Source organism: Vigna unguiculata, chromosome 1, assembly GCF_037176805.1.
Source record: "Vigna unguiculata cultivar grain cowpea cultivar isolate G323 ecotype 2 chromosome 1, ASM3717680v1, whole genome shotgun sequence".
NCBI lineage: Eukaryota > Viridiplantae > Streptophyta > Magnoliopsida > Fabales > Fabaceae > Vigna > Vigna unguiculata.
The window spans coordinates 34,261,875-34,278,926 of NC_140792.1; the positions used below are offsets into that span (position 1 = coordinate 34,261,875).

Sequence of the window (17,052 nt, forward strand, 5' to 3'; positions counted from 1 at the left end):
ATTTAATTTAGATTTTAACTCACAAATTAATTATAAATTTTAATTAATATTAGAGATTATTTTAAAAATCAATAATTTATAAACTAATATGTAATTTAATTAATATAACAACTGATTATTTTGATATCTAAATTAATTGTTATTTAATGATTTTTTTAGTATATATCATATCAACTTTGATGAATATAAATGTGTTTAGAATGATTTTATATTGATATAACTTCTGTAAAATCATCAAAGTGATAACAATTTAGAAACTTTGTGTCATTCAAGGTCTTTGAACTTTTGTTGGATGTATATAAGGAAGGAGCACTTAAAAAATAATATTTTAATCCATTGACTTAGAATTTGGTGTCATAGGAGTATCTTAATAACAATTTAATGTAACCACCTGAATAACTGTCATTAAAATTATTAAATTCAATTTTAATCATATTTAAATTATCATCCAAGAAATTTTAAAATGTAACTACCTCTGAATAACTCGGAAGATTATAATTTAAAATAAAGAATACTTTCAATATTCAATCTTGTAACTGTATGCAAAATTTGAAATTGAAAGTCTACAAAACTTAAAGATGATTTGAAATTGCAAAAATGGTACAGTTTTTAAAAATTCCCTCACAGGAAATGTCTCAGCAAATTGAAACGACTTAATTACATGTCAGCAAATTGAAACGACTTAAGTACAAAGAAGTCGTATCAAAATGACGAGACTTCTATTAAAATTAGATGAAGTTGTGCCAAAATAGCAAGACTTTAGTACAAAAAGTGAAATTGTTCCATCTTGATTCAACTTCAATTAACTTAATAATCTGTTTAAGCAAAATCGTGCCATGTTGGCACGACTTTAGTTTGGACAATTTATGAAGAAGTTGTCTCAATATGAGAAGACTCCAGTGTTAGAAAAATTTATAAAGAAGTCGTCCCAATATGGGAAGACTTCCGTGTCAGGAAAATTTCACTGCAGTTCAACTCAAATTATCAATTTTTAAACATGTGAGCCAAAATTAAATTGTTAAAATCGTGAAGATTATTGAAAATTCTATTTATAAACATTCTTATTTAGCTCGAGAATGTTTTCGTGCTTGTTCAGTAGAGCTAATTATCCTTATTTTAACATCTTTTTTTTATTATCTTTAAAATAAACACCTACTTTTTAACATATGCATGTCCCATGTCCTTTCAAAAATATTATTAGTCTACAATGTCGTCACAAATGCTCGAAAATATCAATCAAATACAACAATATGAGGATAATGATGATGACAATCCACCTCAAGCCCCTCATATTATACCTAGACGACAAAGAAGAAGACTTTGTGGCACAGGGTCCCATAGATAGCTTTTAAGCCATTTTGTGATGATGAACAAATCTTAATAATTTTTTTCACTGATTATGTTTTAGAGAATGTGTTTTATTATTTTATTTTTATTATTTAACTAAATTAAAAATATTTCATTTTTATAATTTTTTAATTTTCTGGTACTGAAGTCTTTCCATATTAGAATGATTTTTGCATAAATTTTCCTGATACTAAAGTCTTTCCATATTAAGACAACTTCTTCATAAATTGTCCAAAACTGAAGACATGACACGACTTTGCTTAAACAAATTATTATGTTAATTGATGTTGTATCAAGATGGGACGACTTCACTTTTTGTACTAAAGTCTTCCCAAAATGATAAAACTTAATAAAAGTCTTATCGTTTTGGAAGACTTCTTCGTAATAAAACCGTATCATATGATTTTTTTTTTTTTCAAAAGTGCACTATTTTTGGAATTTCATATCTAAATTGTACTATAAATGTAAAAAAACCCGAGGTCAACATGCCTTGACAAAGTGATTGGCTCTAATGTGATAATATAACTCCACCCCACCATAAGACAATTATAACTACAGTTGGTGAGTGATGAATGGTTAAACTAATTTCTGATTTAAAAAATTGTAGACAATACCATTCTACAAATTCATTATCCACTCAAGACAATTCCATTCTTCAGATTCATTATCCACTCAAGACAATTCCAACCTAAAACCTTTCCTATGAACATTCCAACCTAAAACACACTTGTGAACATTCCAGATTCATACACATTTGAAATTGACATGAATTTAAAGCAACAAGATATATACTAGTAAAAGTAGTTTGATCTATAAAGAGAAGGTGACTGAACAACAACAACAAAAGTACGTCGGATTACATCATCACTGGTGTTCATGTTTTGTCTTCCCCTAGCTTCCAGATAACAATATTCAATATATTATCAACATTCATGTGTGAGCTCAATGTAGCACCAGTAGCTGAGCCAAATCATATAAATTGTGAAGATCCTTGCATGTTTGATAGTTGCTGAAAATGACACATACCAATCTAGCAAGATAGATTTTAGAATTCTCAAGAAATTTGAGATTCAGATTGAAGTAAAATTTCAAAGTCTTAAAATTAAAAAAAGAAAAGATATATATAAATACCAATGAGACATGAGTCAAATCCATAGATAAAGGATTAAAACCACTCTTAACCCAAAGCCTTAAGATAATGAGTTTATGAACTTTCATCTTTATATAATGCTCAATTATTTCATTTTGACTCAATATGGAACTTAGACTCACACTTGAATTCTCAACACTAAGGTGGTGAATTTAGTGATATTTTTATAATTGGATTTTTTTCTCAGATTTGGTGGGACTTTTGGTTAGTTATTGGATATAATAGACATGGTTTAGGGTGAGATATCCTCTCGCAAGATCAAGATATCCGGAGAAGAGGAATTAAGAACCAAAAAAGAAAGAAAGAAAGAAGATTAGGAACAGATTAATTTTGAAAATAATAAAGTAACCTTAATTTAAAGTTTCAAACATAAATTTGGAACATAAGTCAATGCAGTATTTAGAATGAAATAAGTTAACGACGGTGATTTTCATTTGAGTCTCTAGTCAAGTAACAACTCTTTCAAAAAGAATGTTGGTATTTTAAGGTTGTGAAGGGAATAGAGAAAATGTGTAGATAGTAGAGTGTGAAAGTTGTAGTTGGAAGAAGTATGTAGTTGTAGTAGTGAGAGTGGTGTGTTAGATGTGATCTTAGTTCTTGGCATTCATCAAATGATTGAGTACATGGGTATTTATAGACCTATAGAGTATTCTAGAAAGTGCTAGCCACAACTTGTGTGGAATGTTCTAGATTTTTGCCTATGTAGAATGTTCTTGATATTTTTCTTCATATCTTAGGCTTTTCTACTTTGTTCTAGAACTTTCATTACATTTCAATACTTTTATCTTATGATTTTCTAGATTCTTCTAGAATTTGCATTACATTTTAATACTCCTCCTTGATGCAAATTCGGTAACTCCAAGCATAGCGCGTAGTAGTTCAAATCTTGGTCTTGGTAAGACCTTTGTGAAGATATCTGCAATTTGATCTTCTGTCGGGCAGTACTCAAGTCGTATCTTCATATTTGTTTCCGCTTCTCTGATGAAGTGGTATTTAATTGCTATATGTTTTGTTCTGCTGTGATGCACAGGATTCTTTGTCATTGCAATGGTTGATTTATTGTCACAATTAATTGTAGTAGGGCCACTTTGTTTTTCTCCCATATCTTTGAGTATTCTTCGAAGCCATATAGCCTGACTTGTTGCTTCAGCGGCTGCCATATATTCTGCTTCAGCGGTTGATTGTGCAACTGTGGCTTGCTTCTTTGACGCCCAAGAGAATAGCCCCGATCCAAGTGAGAAAGCATAGCCTGAGGTGCTCTTCATGTCGTCCACTGACCCTGCCCAATCACTATCAGTATAACCAAGCAATGTTGGATTGCCTGTGGATTTGTACCATATACCGTACTCTTTGGTTCCTTGTAGATATCTTAAAATTCTTTTGCCTACGCCAAGATGTATTTGGCTTGGGTTTTGCATGAATCTTGATAAGAGACTTGTAGCGAACATGATATCTGGTCGTGTAGCCGTCAGATAAAGTAGACTTCCAACTAGACTCCTGTATCTTTGAAACCAGAAACGTCGCCGTTTGAGATAAAGGATGAATCCATGGCGTGAAGAAGAAACTTCTTGTGACTCAGAGAGATAAAAGAAAACGGCGGCTTCTAGAAGGTTCTGGCTTTTTTGTGTTTCCTTCTGATATTGGTCAGAAGGAAGAAGAAGAGGTGAAAGATTTGTGCTTGTTACCTGACATAGAGAAGAGATAGGAAAAAAGAGGCTCTTGGGTTTTTCTCCACCTCTCTCTCTCTCTCTGTTTCTCTCTCCAGCAGCTTGTTGAAGAACAAACAATGCTTGGGCATCCTTTTGTTCAGAATCTTCTAGCTTTTTTCGTTCCTCCTCAGATAGAGTCTCAATATTATCTGGTTTTGTATAACCAGATTGAACAATATCCCACAATTTTTGTGAGATAAAATATGTCTTTAGTTTGAGTTTCCAGAGGTCAAAATTTTCACCGGTAAAAATTGGTAGGGGGACTGAAGAAAAGTGAACAATGTTAGAAGCCATAGGTTAAGAGAAAAAACTCTCTTCTTTTGGAAGTATAGAAGGAAGGTTTTGAAAGTAATAGAGTAATTTTTCTACGCCCAATAAATGATCGAACGTAGCTCTGATACCACTGTTGGTATTTTAAGGTTGTGAAGGGAATAGAGAAAATGTGTAGATAGTAGAGTGTGAAAGTTGTAGTTGAAAGAAGTATGTAGTTGTAGTAGTGAGAGTGGTGTGTTAGATGTGATCTTAGTTCTTGGCATTCATCAAATGATTGAGTACATGGGTATTTATAGACCTATAGAGTATTCTAGAAAGTGCTAGCCACAACTTGTGTGGAATATTCTAGATTTTTGCCTATGTAGAATGTTCTTGATATTTTTCTTCATATCTTAGGCTTTTCTACTTTGTTCTAGAACTTTCATTACATTTCAATACTTTTATCTTATGATTTTCTAGATTCTTCTAGAATTTGCATTACATTTTAATAAAGAAACACTTTTTTCTATAAAAAAAATTACTAACTTTTTAATATCATAAAAGTTGTGGTCAAAATTTACTTGTGATCTCCTTATATAAATAATGGATGTGGGAAGTAATGACTAAACACAATTCTTTCCACCTTATTTAAACTAAAAGTTAAAGATTAAACTACGAAAGAAATAGTGAAGTAGGTGCTTCTTCAAGTCACATGCACAATTCAAATAACGCAAAAGTAAACAGTACATAGGTTAAAATGAGAGGTTCAAAGATTTAATTTTGTATCCAGTGATGTGGCTTTCTTTCCCTCTATCCTTATTTTGCGTTAATTTCATAGAAACAAACACATCACGCATTCGCTATTCCGTCTTGGCATACAGTAAATCTGTGGATAGAAACAGAGGATAAGAGTTTGACAACATTTTCTGGTGTATAACCCCACTTGGGTGTAAACGTACTGATATTGTCAAAATACCACTGATTACATGTTATTTACTTCCACTTTTCTTTCACTTATATCCTAACAAAATTTAATATTCGTTGGATTTGCATATATCATAAACAGATTTCATACAAATGAGTTAAACTTAAATTCTAATTTTCACTATTTTAATGATAACATATATCATAAGTCTTAGTTTTAATGATAACATATATCATAAGTCTATGTCGTCTATCCAAGATCCATGCAAAACTTCTTATCCATTTTTGACGCAGGTGGCAATTCGCGTGAATTCTTAAAATAATAATATACTGCTAACGCGTCACAGTGTGAAATGGGCATAAATTTCAACTGGGTGTCGACTATCACTACACTAAACATATTTGTAGACCCTACTCGCAGAAACTTTAGTCTCATTTCTGATCATTACGGCGAATGGTTTAGACCGACTATGAGGATGTGTATTACTATTTAATATCCCTCTTGGTTTCTTATATGCTACCTTACAATCAACAAAAAAGAAGACTCGATAATACTCAAGGTATGGCATTTCAACTGTCACTCATTTGTTTGATCTCCACCATCGTGATTGCATTCATACTATGGAGAAAACAAAAGAAGACCCTTCTTCCACCAACTCCAATGGCCCTCCCCATCATTGGTCACCTCCACCTTCTCTCCACAATACCTCACCGAGATTTTCACGACCTCTCTATCCGTTATGGACCCATCATGCACCTTTTCCTCGGTTCAGTCCCTTGTGTGGTGGCTTCAACCGCAGAAGCCGCCAAAGAGTTCCACAAAACTCATGAATCCTCCTTCTTCAACCGCCCTGCTCAAACCTTGGCCATTGAGACCTTAACCTACGGCTTCCAAGGCTTCACCTTCGCACCTTACGGACCCTATTGGAAGTTCATGAAGAAACTGTGCATGTCTGAACTTCTCGGTGGCCACATGTTAGAGCAGCTCCTTCCCGTGAGGCAGCAAGAGAACAAGAGATTCATCCAACGTCTTCTCCAAAAAGGGGTGGCTGGTGAGGCCGTGGATTTTGGAGGAGAGTTGATGACACTCTCCAATAACATCGTCTCCAGAATGACTGTGGGTCACACCAGTACTGAAAAAGAGTTGACAAAGCTGGTGGCAGATGCCGCAGAGCTCCTGGGGCAGTTCAACATATCAGACTTCATTTGGTTCTTGAAGCGTTTCGATTTGCAGGGATTCAACGTGAGGCTCAAGAAAACTCGGGACAGGTTTGATGCTGTGTTGGACAGAATCATAAAGCAGCGTGAAGAGGAAAGAAGGAACAAGAAAGAAACCGGTGGAACACGTCCGTTTAAGGATATGCTTGATGTTTTGTTGGACATCTTCGAAGATGAGAGTTCTGAAATGAAACTAAACAAAGACAACATGAAGTCCTTCATCCTAGTAAGTATATGCAGTTTTTCTTTTTCATGCTTAAACGGGATAACAAATTTAAACTATTGCTTATAGCTGAATTTTCAGAAATAACGTTTAACAATTTTTGTTATCACAGTGGAAAACATAATAATTTCCAGTTTTATCGTGCAGGCGTCCATTCTTGATTCCTTTCATGCAAACATGACTAACATGTGTGTTTCTGATGACAATATTTAGGAAATATTTGTTGCTGGTACTGACTCAACTTCACTAACCATAGAATGGGCTATGTCGGAGTTAATAAACCATCCACATGTGTTGGAGAAGGCAAGGCTAGAAATAGATGCAGTGGTTGGAAAGAGTAGAATCGTAGAAGAATCAGACATTAAGAACCTTCCTTACCTGCAAGCCATTGTTAAAGAAACATTAAGGCTTCACCCACCTGTTCCGTTAAATCTTAGAGAGTCATCAACAAGTGAGGTGGTGTGTGGGTATAATATTCCGCCCAAAACTCGATTATTTATCAACATTTGGGCTGTTGGCAGAGACCCCAATCAGTGGAAAAATCCTCTTGAGTTCATGCCAGAGAGGTTTATTGATGAAAATGGGCGTAGTGAATTTGATGTTAGGGGACAAAGTTATAATCTTCTTCCTTTTGGAAGTGGGAGAAGAAGGTGCCCTGGTATTTCTCTAGCATTACATGTTGTGCATGTGAATCTAGGTGCACTGATTCAGTGTTTCCAGTTAAAGGTTAATGGTGGAGATGGCAAGGTGGACATGGAAGAAAAACCTGGCCTCACTCTTCCAAGGGCTCACCCCTTAATCTGTGTCCCTGTTCCAAGGCTTAACCCATTCCCTGCTATGTGACTTTTCTTAATAGAAACGTTCGTTTATTTGTCGCTTTCATATGATGTCATGTCGAAGAGGCAATAAGTTTTGTAGTTGTGTCTGGGTGGTGTTGTGTTGTTGTTTTCTCAGGCGTGGTTGTTGCAGCGGTGATTTCAGGGCTTTTTTCTATCTAGGTTCTTTTAAATTTAAATTTGTAAATATTGGCCTGTTCGATTTTTCTTGTAAATTAAGGTCGTCGCGGTGAAAGATAACATGTGAAGTCATCTTCTATCATACTTTTTTTTGTTTCAAAATCTAAGAAGTCGATTTCATTCATTTTAAAAATGAAATCGTTCATGTGCACGATAACTCCACTTGATCCTAATTTGAAAAAAAACATTCAACGGACCATTCTTACAAATTTGAATTTAAAAAAATCCTTAAATACACAAAAGCCTGATTTTGGAATGGGATCTCCTGTCCTTTATTGTTTCAGACAAAAATAATTATATTTTGAATAATAAATCTTTACGGTTTTATTTTAGGGTGGTTGTTCTAGTGATGATTTTAGAGTGATATCTTTTGTGCTTTATTATTTTAGACAAGAATAGTTATATTTTAAATAATAAATTTTTACGAAGTTTTTGGATGAATAATCTTTTAAGTGATTTTAAAATATTAAAAATAAAAAAATAAAAAATTATTTAAATGTTGATACTTAAAATTATAAAAGAAAAATATTAAAATTTATTAGTTAAAAAATTATTATCTTTTAAACAAAGGTGCACGTGTTATGCCCCATTTGGAATTTGTCAGTGTAACTGAATTTTTTCCAAACTTTCAAATATATTTTAATTCAGACGTTAATTTTTTTATACCGTTTTAAACGGTATTCTAAAATTAACATTTAAACTTAAACCACATTTCAAATATCTTAATACATCAGAACAAGTTTAACACGATAAGAATAAAATGATTATATTTATTTAATTTTAAAATTTGAAAACTAAATTATATAAAATTGTAATTCACATCAAATTTAAAAGCTAAAAATATATTTAATTTTATTATTAATTACGACAATGTTATTAATTTAATTTTAATTAAAAGATTTTATTCCCATCAATATTTCAAAAGGAATTGCTTATAATCATTATTTTTTTAAAAACTAATAACTAAAAAGCAATTTTTTTTCACAAATATAAGCAAGTTAGTTAAGCAAATGGATCAGGTATTACAAGAACCCCTAAATTAAATTTCCCTTTTAGTATGTGAAGGTTTTTCTAACATCTTACATAATATCTTGGTAGATGATTATAAATACTTTTGATTTAATCCATCAGTCGTGTCCACGTGTATCATATAATTTATAAATAGGGTTAAATACGTTTTTAGTCCTTCAAGTTTCAGTTTGAGTGAAATATGAAATTAGTCCATCTTCAAAATTTTCGACCAATTTAGTATTTAGTCTTTCATATTTAAAAATACATTAATTTAATTCTTTTAACTAAATTTTTTTAAGTTTATCTGACATTTCAAGCACATTTCATGATAGTATTTGAATTGTTTACACCATTTGACACATATTCGCTTTAATGTTAACTTAAATATTATCATAAGAAGCGTTTAAAATGTCAAATAAATTTAACAAAATTCAATAAGAATGACTAAATTTACGTATTTCTAAAAATGAAAGACTAAATTGGTATAAAGTATCGAAAAAAGACTAATTTCAAAATTCACTTAAACTTGAAAGAGAAAAACAAATTTAACCCTTAAAAATAATTATATGCATTAATTAACTTCTTGATCTTGCAAATGTATATTAAAAAACAACTATCTCTTACATAAATCTTAATACACGAACAAATCAATAATTAACTATTAGTTAATAATTATTTCGGATTTATGAAAAGTTTCCACACCAACTACATTTTTTTAAGAAATATTTACCTCTACGTCATCCTATAGTTAGTAAAAAGAACATTTTTACAGCATTTATAAAATATTTAGAAATTAAGAAATTATGAGTTATTTTTATCAAAATATTTATGTTGTTACTTTCTTAAGTGATTTGGTAAAAGAATTTAATTTTACTTGAAAATCTTCTTTCTTTTTTCAATTTTTTTATGAAAATACTTTTAAAATATTTGAAATTTTTGAATTACAAGTCGTTATGTGTACAGGAGCGGATCATAGCTTTGACAAAAGAGCCACGACTCTCCGACTTCTTTTATATATATATATTTGTAAAAAAAAATATTTATATATTATTAATTTATTTATATTAATTTAGTTTAAAAAAGATTTTTTAAAATTTAAAACTCATGTTTTCTTTTCTATTATCATTTCTTTTACTTATTTATTTGATTTTTTTTCTCTTTTATGTCTTTATGTCTTTCTCTCTTTTTATTTCCATCTCAATTTTCATCATCAATTTTATTATTATTTTCAAAATCAAATTGCACTGTAGAAAAATTGAAGAGTTAGGAAACATTTTGGACCGAACAATTTTTTTTTTAATAAGTTCATTTTTTTACTTTTTTTTTAAATAATATGTTTTCGTCTTATATGTGTTTTTGTTTATGCTCTAGGCATATCTCTATCTGGTAGAGATCATGAAATCATACTCTAATTGTTGATCAAACTTTTTTTTGTGTAGATAGAGCTTTATTTTAGGCTTTGAAGTTGTGTAAGTGAAGAGCAAAATTAGGAATCTACTTTTAGGTAAAGAAAATTAATCATTTAGAAGTTATTAGTTTTCTCAAAATATTGAGTCTTGGTTTTAAGATTTAATTTGGGATATTCATAATTTAATATTTTTTCTAAATAGATGAGAGGTGACAAATTTATATTAGAAAAATTATGATAAAGAGTAAAATAAATTGATTATTTTTTCAAGTGGAAGGCTTGTGATGAAGATGAAAAAAATACATCTATGTCATTTTAACTTAAAAAATTTCATGAGCATCCAAAAATTGAAGAAAATGAAAACCAACTCTATAAGGTTCCTAAAATTATATATAATGAATTTGAAGAACTTGATCCGGGAAATGTAACTTTTTTTTAACATATTGTTGTTGATAATAAACTTTATGTTATTATTTCATATATATTATTGTCATATTTGTTGGATTCTATTGTCATGGGTGTTTGTTTTAAAAAAAAAAATTATCTGAAGAAATGAAAACTTTTTTTAATTAGAAAAAATAATTTATATATAACAATTGTAAATATTTTCCTTACAATTTTTGTTAAAATTTCCCCATTGCCTATGTATTTGTATATCATAATCGTATGTCGTGGCATTAAGATATTAACTAAGAAATATATTGAAAAAATAAGATAATTTAATTTCACCAATACTTTTAGACATTACATTAAAAAACTAAAAAAAGTATTTTAAGTTTTGTAAAGTAATGTGCCTAAATCACATTGACATAAGAAATTGAGTTGAAATATAATAAATAAGGTATTCATGTTTTGTAGAGTAAAAATCTTGTTCAGTAAATGTGAGATAGTGCTCATAATTGTTATATTCATAAATTAAAAATCATGTGTAAATTATTGTTGTTATTACTTTTTAACAAAAAAAAGTGTGATAAAATATGATTAAAAAAATACAATGTCATTTTATATCATTAATAAATTATCAAATGTAATATAAGTGATAAATTTGAACTTTCAAAATTTACTACATATAAAGAAAACTTTATCAAATGAGGACAAATATAATGACGTTAACATTCTTAGTCTTGGTTTTATACATATTTTTTATATTAGACATATTTTTACACAAAAACCTTACGGTAATATTGTTATGGGTCTTTATTCTTATATAGTGTTTAACTTTGTCTTTTCTATCTGAGATGGAACTTTGACTCACATTTGGACTATTCCCATGATTAGGAATTAGTTTTATATGTGTTGAGCACTGCTTCATTTGTGATTCATTGATTGATTGATATCTGTATATTGCAGTAGAAGAAGATTATAATGTTTTCTTCGTCTGTTTTTCATTTCAGTTTTATATCATGGCTTTTGGTTTCCGCTTCTCTCCATCTGTGGACTGAGGTGTGCTCTGTTTCAGGTTTTTTTCTTCCCCCGTTTTTTTTTCTTTTGTTTTCGAAATGAATGTGTGAATGTTTACTGTGTGTTGCTGTTTTGTTTTTGTACTTACAATTTTTTAAACAATGTTTAAAAAAAAGTCTATACTGAACACGACTTCAGTTCAATCAAGTACAGAACAGAAGTCGTTCATACACCTACTGACTTTAGCTTAATCTAAAGTCGTTTCAAATCCTAGCAGTGTTAGTTTTATGGATAAACACACAAACCGTTGGAATGGGACACGCCACTTGCTTTTCACAGAAGTCGTACATGATCCATACGATTTACCCTATTCCATAAAGGTCAACTGCATATATTTGTGAATTACGGGAAAACTTGCCCCATATTTGTAAAAAAACCGAGCTTTATTTATTGTAGACCTACTCAACTTTTTTCTTATTTCTAATTTATATTTTCTTTATAACTTTTATTTCATTTCTGGTCCTTCTTGTTGTTTTTCTCTTTCTTTTTTTTTTTTTTTTTTGAGTGATTCATTATTTAATAGTTGAATTGACTTCTTAAGATATTAAAATCTCAAAATTTGGTTGTTGAGTTTTGGATGAAATTAGCATTTTGTCTTAAGATCTAATATCAAAGATCTAAGATATTGGAATAGAATTTTTCATAATAAGTATTGAAAACAACGAAGAAGAGGAAAGTTTTTATTCTTGACTTGATAAAATAAGATACATGTTAGGAATTCAAATGTGAGTCTAAGTTTCATATTGATTAGAAATGAAAAAATAAAATACCATATAAGGATCAATGCCCATAAACATATTTTTAAGATTTTGGATTGAGAGTGGTGTCTGTACCTTATATAATTGAGCTCAGGTTTCACTTGTGTTTGTTTTCCTAGTGATATCCTTCCATATAAACCTAACTATGCATATTAATATTTATAATATTTTACTATTCGCATAGGACCATTTGTGATAATTGAGAAGGTTTCGGACTGTTTGATGTCTGTTTTCGTTTAATTTCCTCTATAGTCTTGAATCGAATTGGTTGAAATATTGCCATCAGTGGTGTCATTCCAGATAGAATATAAAACTGCATTTGTATTGAGGGAGGGAGAGTCCATGCACCACCAAAAAAAAAATATATTAAATTAACATTAAGAAATTTGATTTCATATTTTCAAAGAGAAAATATTAGAAGTGCATAAAATATTTTTACCCCAAACTAATATAAATTGCAAATTACTATATCACTAAGCCACCTAAAAATCAAGACATTCTGCAACTTGGTTAGAGTTTGGACTCTAAGAAAAGGACCCAAAACTCATCTATGGGTGCTGCTGGTGCTACCTTTTTGTGTTACATCATCTCCTTCTCCTTAGCCTTCATTATTTTGACTCTACTTTTCAAGTCCCTTAGCATTTTAAGAACCAAAAATGGCAGTGTTCGACCTCCACCAACTCCACCGTCGCTTCCCATCATCGGCCATCTCCACCTTGTGGGTTCCGTCGTACCAAAATCATTCCAAGTTCTGGCTCGCAAATATGGCCCTCTCATTCAGCTCCGTTTAGGTGCCTCAACATGCGTAGTTGTCTCCAACGCCCAAGTCGCCAAAGAAGTGATGAAAACGCATGACCTCAATTTCTGTCACCGGCCCCAGTTTGGATCCGCAGACAACTTCTTATACAAAGGTTCTTCTTTCGTCACTGCCCCCTATGGCCCTTATTGGCGCTTCATCAAGAAGCTTTGCGTTACTCAACTTCTCTCCACCACGCAGCTTCGGCGCTTCCGGCACATCCGAGAGCAGGAGATACAGAAGCTCTTGAAATCTCTTGCGGAGTGTTCCTCCGAAGGAAGGGACACGGATTTGAGCCGTGAACTCACTGTTTTGACCAACAACATCCTGTGTCGGATGGCCATGAGTACTAGCTGTTTGGACAACGTTAATGATGCCGAGGATATTCTTGGCCTGGTGAGGGAGTTCATGCACATCGGAGCTAAGTTGAGCATGGGTGAGGTGTTGGGACCTTTGGGAAAGTTGGACTTGTTTGGGTATGGGAAGAAGCTTGTTAGAATAGTTGGCAAATTCGATCGGGTTTTGGAGCGCATTTTAGAGGAACACGAAGTGAAAAACTTCGAAAGTGGAGACATGATGGATATTCTACTGCGAGTCCACAAAGATCCAAATGCTGAAATGAGGTTAACAAGGAATGATATCAAGGCCTTCTTCCTAGTAAGTTCTTATCTTTTGCCATGAATATTCACTTTTTTTTACGTAAAAGTGACTAAATTTTTGTTGTGTGAAGGATATTTTCCTAGCGGGAACAGACACGTCTTCAACAGCGTCCCAATGGGCCATGGCAGAAATCATGAGCAACCCAGGAGTGTTGAGGAAGGTGAGGGCAGAGATTGATGCAGTGGTGGGTAGTAGCAGGTTGGTCACTGAATCAGACCTTCAAAATCTACGTTATCTCGAAGCCATTGTGAAGGAAGTGCTAAGACTCCACCCAACGGCACCGTTTGCTCTGAGAGAATCAGCAGAGGACTGCACCATCAACGGCTATGATATAAAGGGCCAGACACGGATACTGATTAATGTGTACGCCATCATGCGGGACCCAGAAGCGTGGAGCAACCCAGAGGAGTTTATACCAGAAAGGTTCTTGGAAGACGGTGATGGGATGATAAATAGAATGAACGGTGGTGATTTCAGGTACCTTCCATTTGGGTCTGGGAGGAGGGGATGCCCTGGATCTTCCCTTGCCTTAACTGTCATACAAGTGACAGTTGCATCACTGATCCAATGTTTTCGATGGAAGACTAAAGATGGAGATAGGGTTTGTTTGGAAGAAGGGTCATCATTTTCTACAGGATTGGCAAAGCCACTTGTTTGTTACCCTGTCACTCGTTTTACTCCTTTTTAATTCTGCACTGCTGTTATCTCTGTCAAAAGTTCTTTTCTGTGAACTAAATAACTGCTCTTCTGTCAACCATGCCTTCCGCAGATTTTAATGTTTGCAAAAACATCATGTGTCATCTAAGTGTGATTCTTTTGAACATGTTCATAGTTTCTGCCAAATAATGTGTCTCATTGTGCTGTCATCAAGAAGGCAGCAGTTTTGAGATTGGTGGGAATAAGCTGCCAAACGAAAAAACCAAGAGGAAGATTGGGATCAACTGATTAAACAATATAGTAATCAATTAATTAACCAACTAAAAGGACAAATGAAAAGGAAACTTGGTTTTAAGTATTCATGCATTATTTATTTATCAGAAAATTATATTTTTACTCTCATTTTTTTCTCTCATTTTATACTTCTCGATGTTGTTTAGTGTGTTATTGATTCTTTTAAATAAAAAAGAGACTGATACATTAATTAATAATTCACACTAAATCACGTCAGAACTTAAAGGATAAAAGTAAAAAAATGAAAATTATAATATCATTGTCTTTATTTATTTTGGACTCTGATATTATAATAATTTTGACAACTTCTTTTTTACGTCTTAAGATGATATATTTTAAATGATTTTGAAATATAACAAAATGAAAAAATAAAACAATAAAAAACAACTAAAATACTATCTGAGTTTATACGAGAAAATTATCAAAATTTAACGATTAATAAAATCATTTTCCTTATTTATTTTGGTGATAGCAAATTACCATATAATATTATTCAATTTCTTTTTTCTCAAACATGTGTACCTGAAGACAAATATGTTAATCAGTTTTATTTTTCAAACAGAAACAAGAATGATATCGAATACATAGTTACCAGTTCCATTATCTTTTTAGGACATGATATTTTGGAAAATTTTAACAAAATTTTACTTTTAAATCACACGAAATCTTTAAATTCCCTTTTCAAGTCGCATCAAATTTTTCTTTAATCCAAAAATTTGTTCTCACGTCGACATTATAAAATATTTGTCAAAAAAAACTGTCAAAAAATAATTTTTCACATTTTCATAAGTTTTTTACATTATATAAATAATATATTAATTGTCAATATCAATTACTAAATATAAATAAAGGCTACACAAAAAGAAAATTTAAGCAGCAAAAAATATTCGACCAACATAAAATAAAAATAAACAAATATAATACCTTAACCTTAGAAAAAATCCATATCCTATATATGTATGTAGCGTCTGAATACACTACCTTAGAATAAATCCATATCCTATATAATCCAATATAGGATAGCACAGGTTTTCAGGTTTGCACAATCAAATAATGAAGAGTTACATCTAAGATAATGCAATTCAACAGAACACTATGCAAGGATTTGATTTAGGATGAAGGCTATGACCGAATTGGGCTATATTTATTGAAAATAATTCTTACCTTATAAAAATATGTATGGTGTCTGAAATTTTTGTTTCATAATCCTGCACAGGTATAAGGTACAATCAATTTCTGAGTTAAACATTTATATTAGAGTTTTGTCATTTCTAAGTTGCATCAGAAGTGGCTTACACGTTTTTTCTTCGAAAAGTGGTTTATCATTTTGGACAAGCAGCAACAAACAGCTTACAAATTTGTTTATTAGAACGGCTACAAAAATTTATATATAATTTTTAGGGCATACTAGTTACCACTCCCAAATTCCTTCTTCAACTGATGTAAAGCAGAGAATTCCCTCTGTTAATTATTTACGTAGAAATTTAAATCTATACCTAACGAATTTTGTGTCGAATATGTTTCATGTTTTTGTGTAACCATTCTTCTATCCGAATGTCAAAGGTTAAACATTTAAAATAGGAAAATGTTAACAGGTGGATAATGGTTAAGAAATAATAAATATGTTTTGATATTATATTTTTATATTTGAAGTTGAAATAATTAAATATAGTAATTAAAATAGTATAAATGCACATAATAAATTTTATAAAAACAAAAATACTCTTTTAAATTTTTAGATAATAACTTACTTTATAAAACGAGGACTTTGAAAGTTTTAAAGTCTCAAAAATAAATTAATTAAGTCTCAAATTGATATTTTAATTGTTCTTTTTTTTTAACATTTTTAGATGTTTAACACTAATTTCTTTTTGGTTTTTCTGTCAATTTATACTTTCTTATTTTTCTAAAAAAATTTAAATATTTAACACTATTTTTTTGTTAATTTTTCTGTTAATTTATAATTTTTTATATTTAATAATATTTAGCTTTTAGCAACATTAAAATATAGTTATTTTATTATTTAATTTGTTTTTAACTTTTATTTGTGAACATTAAATAAAATATTAAATACACATGTACAATATTTATAGACATTTTTGTCCTTTAAAGAAAATAAAGTTACATTAATAATTATTAGGTTAGATTTTATTTAATATCATACTTAT

At 31.0% G+C, this 17,052-nt stretch overlaps 2 protein-coding genes across 2 annotated transcripts; both read left to right on the forward strand.

The window, feature by feature from the left end:
- The first annotated feature begins 5,871 nt into the window (after nucleotides 1-5,871).
- LOC114186067 (cytochrome P450 93A3-like) lies at nucleotides 5,872-7,898 on the forward strand. The gene is made up of 2 exons (XM_028074076.2): nucleotides 5,872-6,826; nucleotides 7,037-7,898. The coding sequence occupies exons 1-2, from the start codon at nucleotides 5,897-5,899 to the stop codon at nucleotides 7,664-7,666; spliced, it is 1,560 nt and encodes a 519-aa protein (XP_027929877.2). The 5' UTR covers nucleotides 5,872-5,896; the 3' UTR covers nucleotides 7,667-7,898.
- Nucleotides 7,899-12,924: 5,026 nt separating this feature from the next.
- Nucleotides 12,925-14,687, forward strand: CYP712A1 (cytochrome P450, family 712, subfamily A, polypeptide 1). Its single transcript, XM_028074063.2, has 2 exons — nucleotides 12,925-13,930; nucleotides 14,004-14,687. Exons 1-2 carry the CDS (start codon nucleotides 13,028-13,030, stop codon nucleotides 14,619-14,621), a joined length of 1,521 nt encoding a protein of 506 aa, XP_027929864.2. The 5' UTR covers nucleotides 12,925-13,027; the 3' UTR covers nucleotides 14,622-14,687.
- Nucleotides 14,688-17,052: the final 2,365 nt, after the last annotated feature.

Coding starts and splice junctions, on each gene's coding strand:
- LOC114186067 (XM_028074076.2), top strand. CDS start 5,897: ATGCTACCTTACAATCAACAAAAAAGAAGACTCGATAATACTCAAGGT. Junction 6,827..7,036: donor ACATGAAGTCCTTCATCCTA/GTAAGTATATGC, acceptor GACAATATTTAG/GAAATATTTGTTGCTGGTAC.
- CYP712A1 (XM_028074063.2), top strand. CDS start 13,028: ATGGGTGCTGCTGGTGCTACCTTTTTGTGTTACATCATCTCCTTCTCC. Junction 13,931..14,003: donor ATATCAAGGCCTTCTTCCTA/GTAAGTTCTTAT, acceptor TGTTGTGTGAAG/GATATTTTCCTAGCGGGAAC.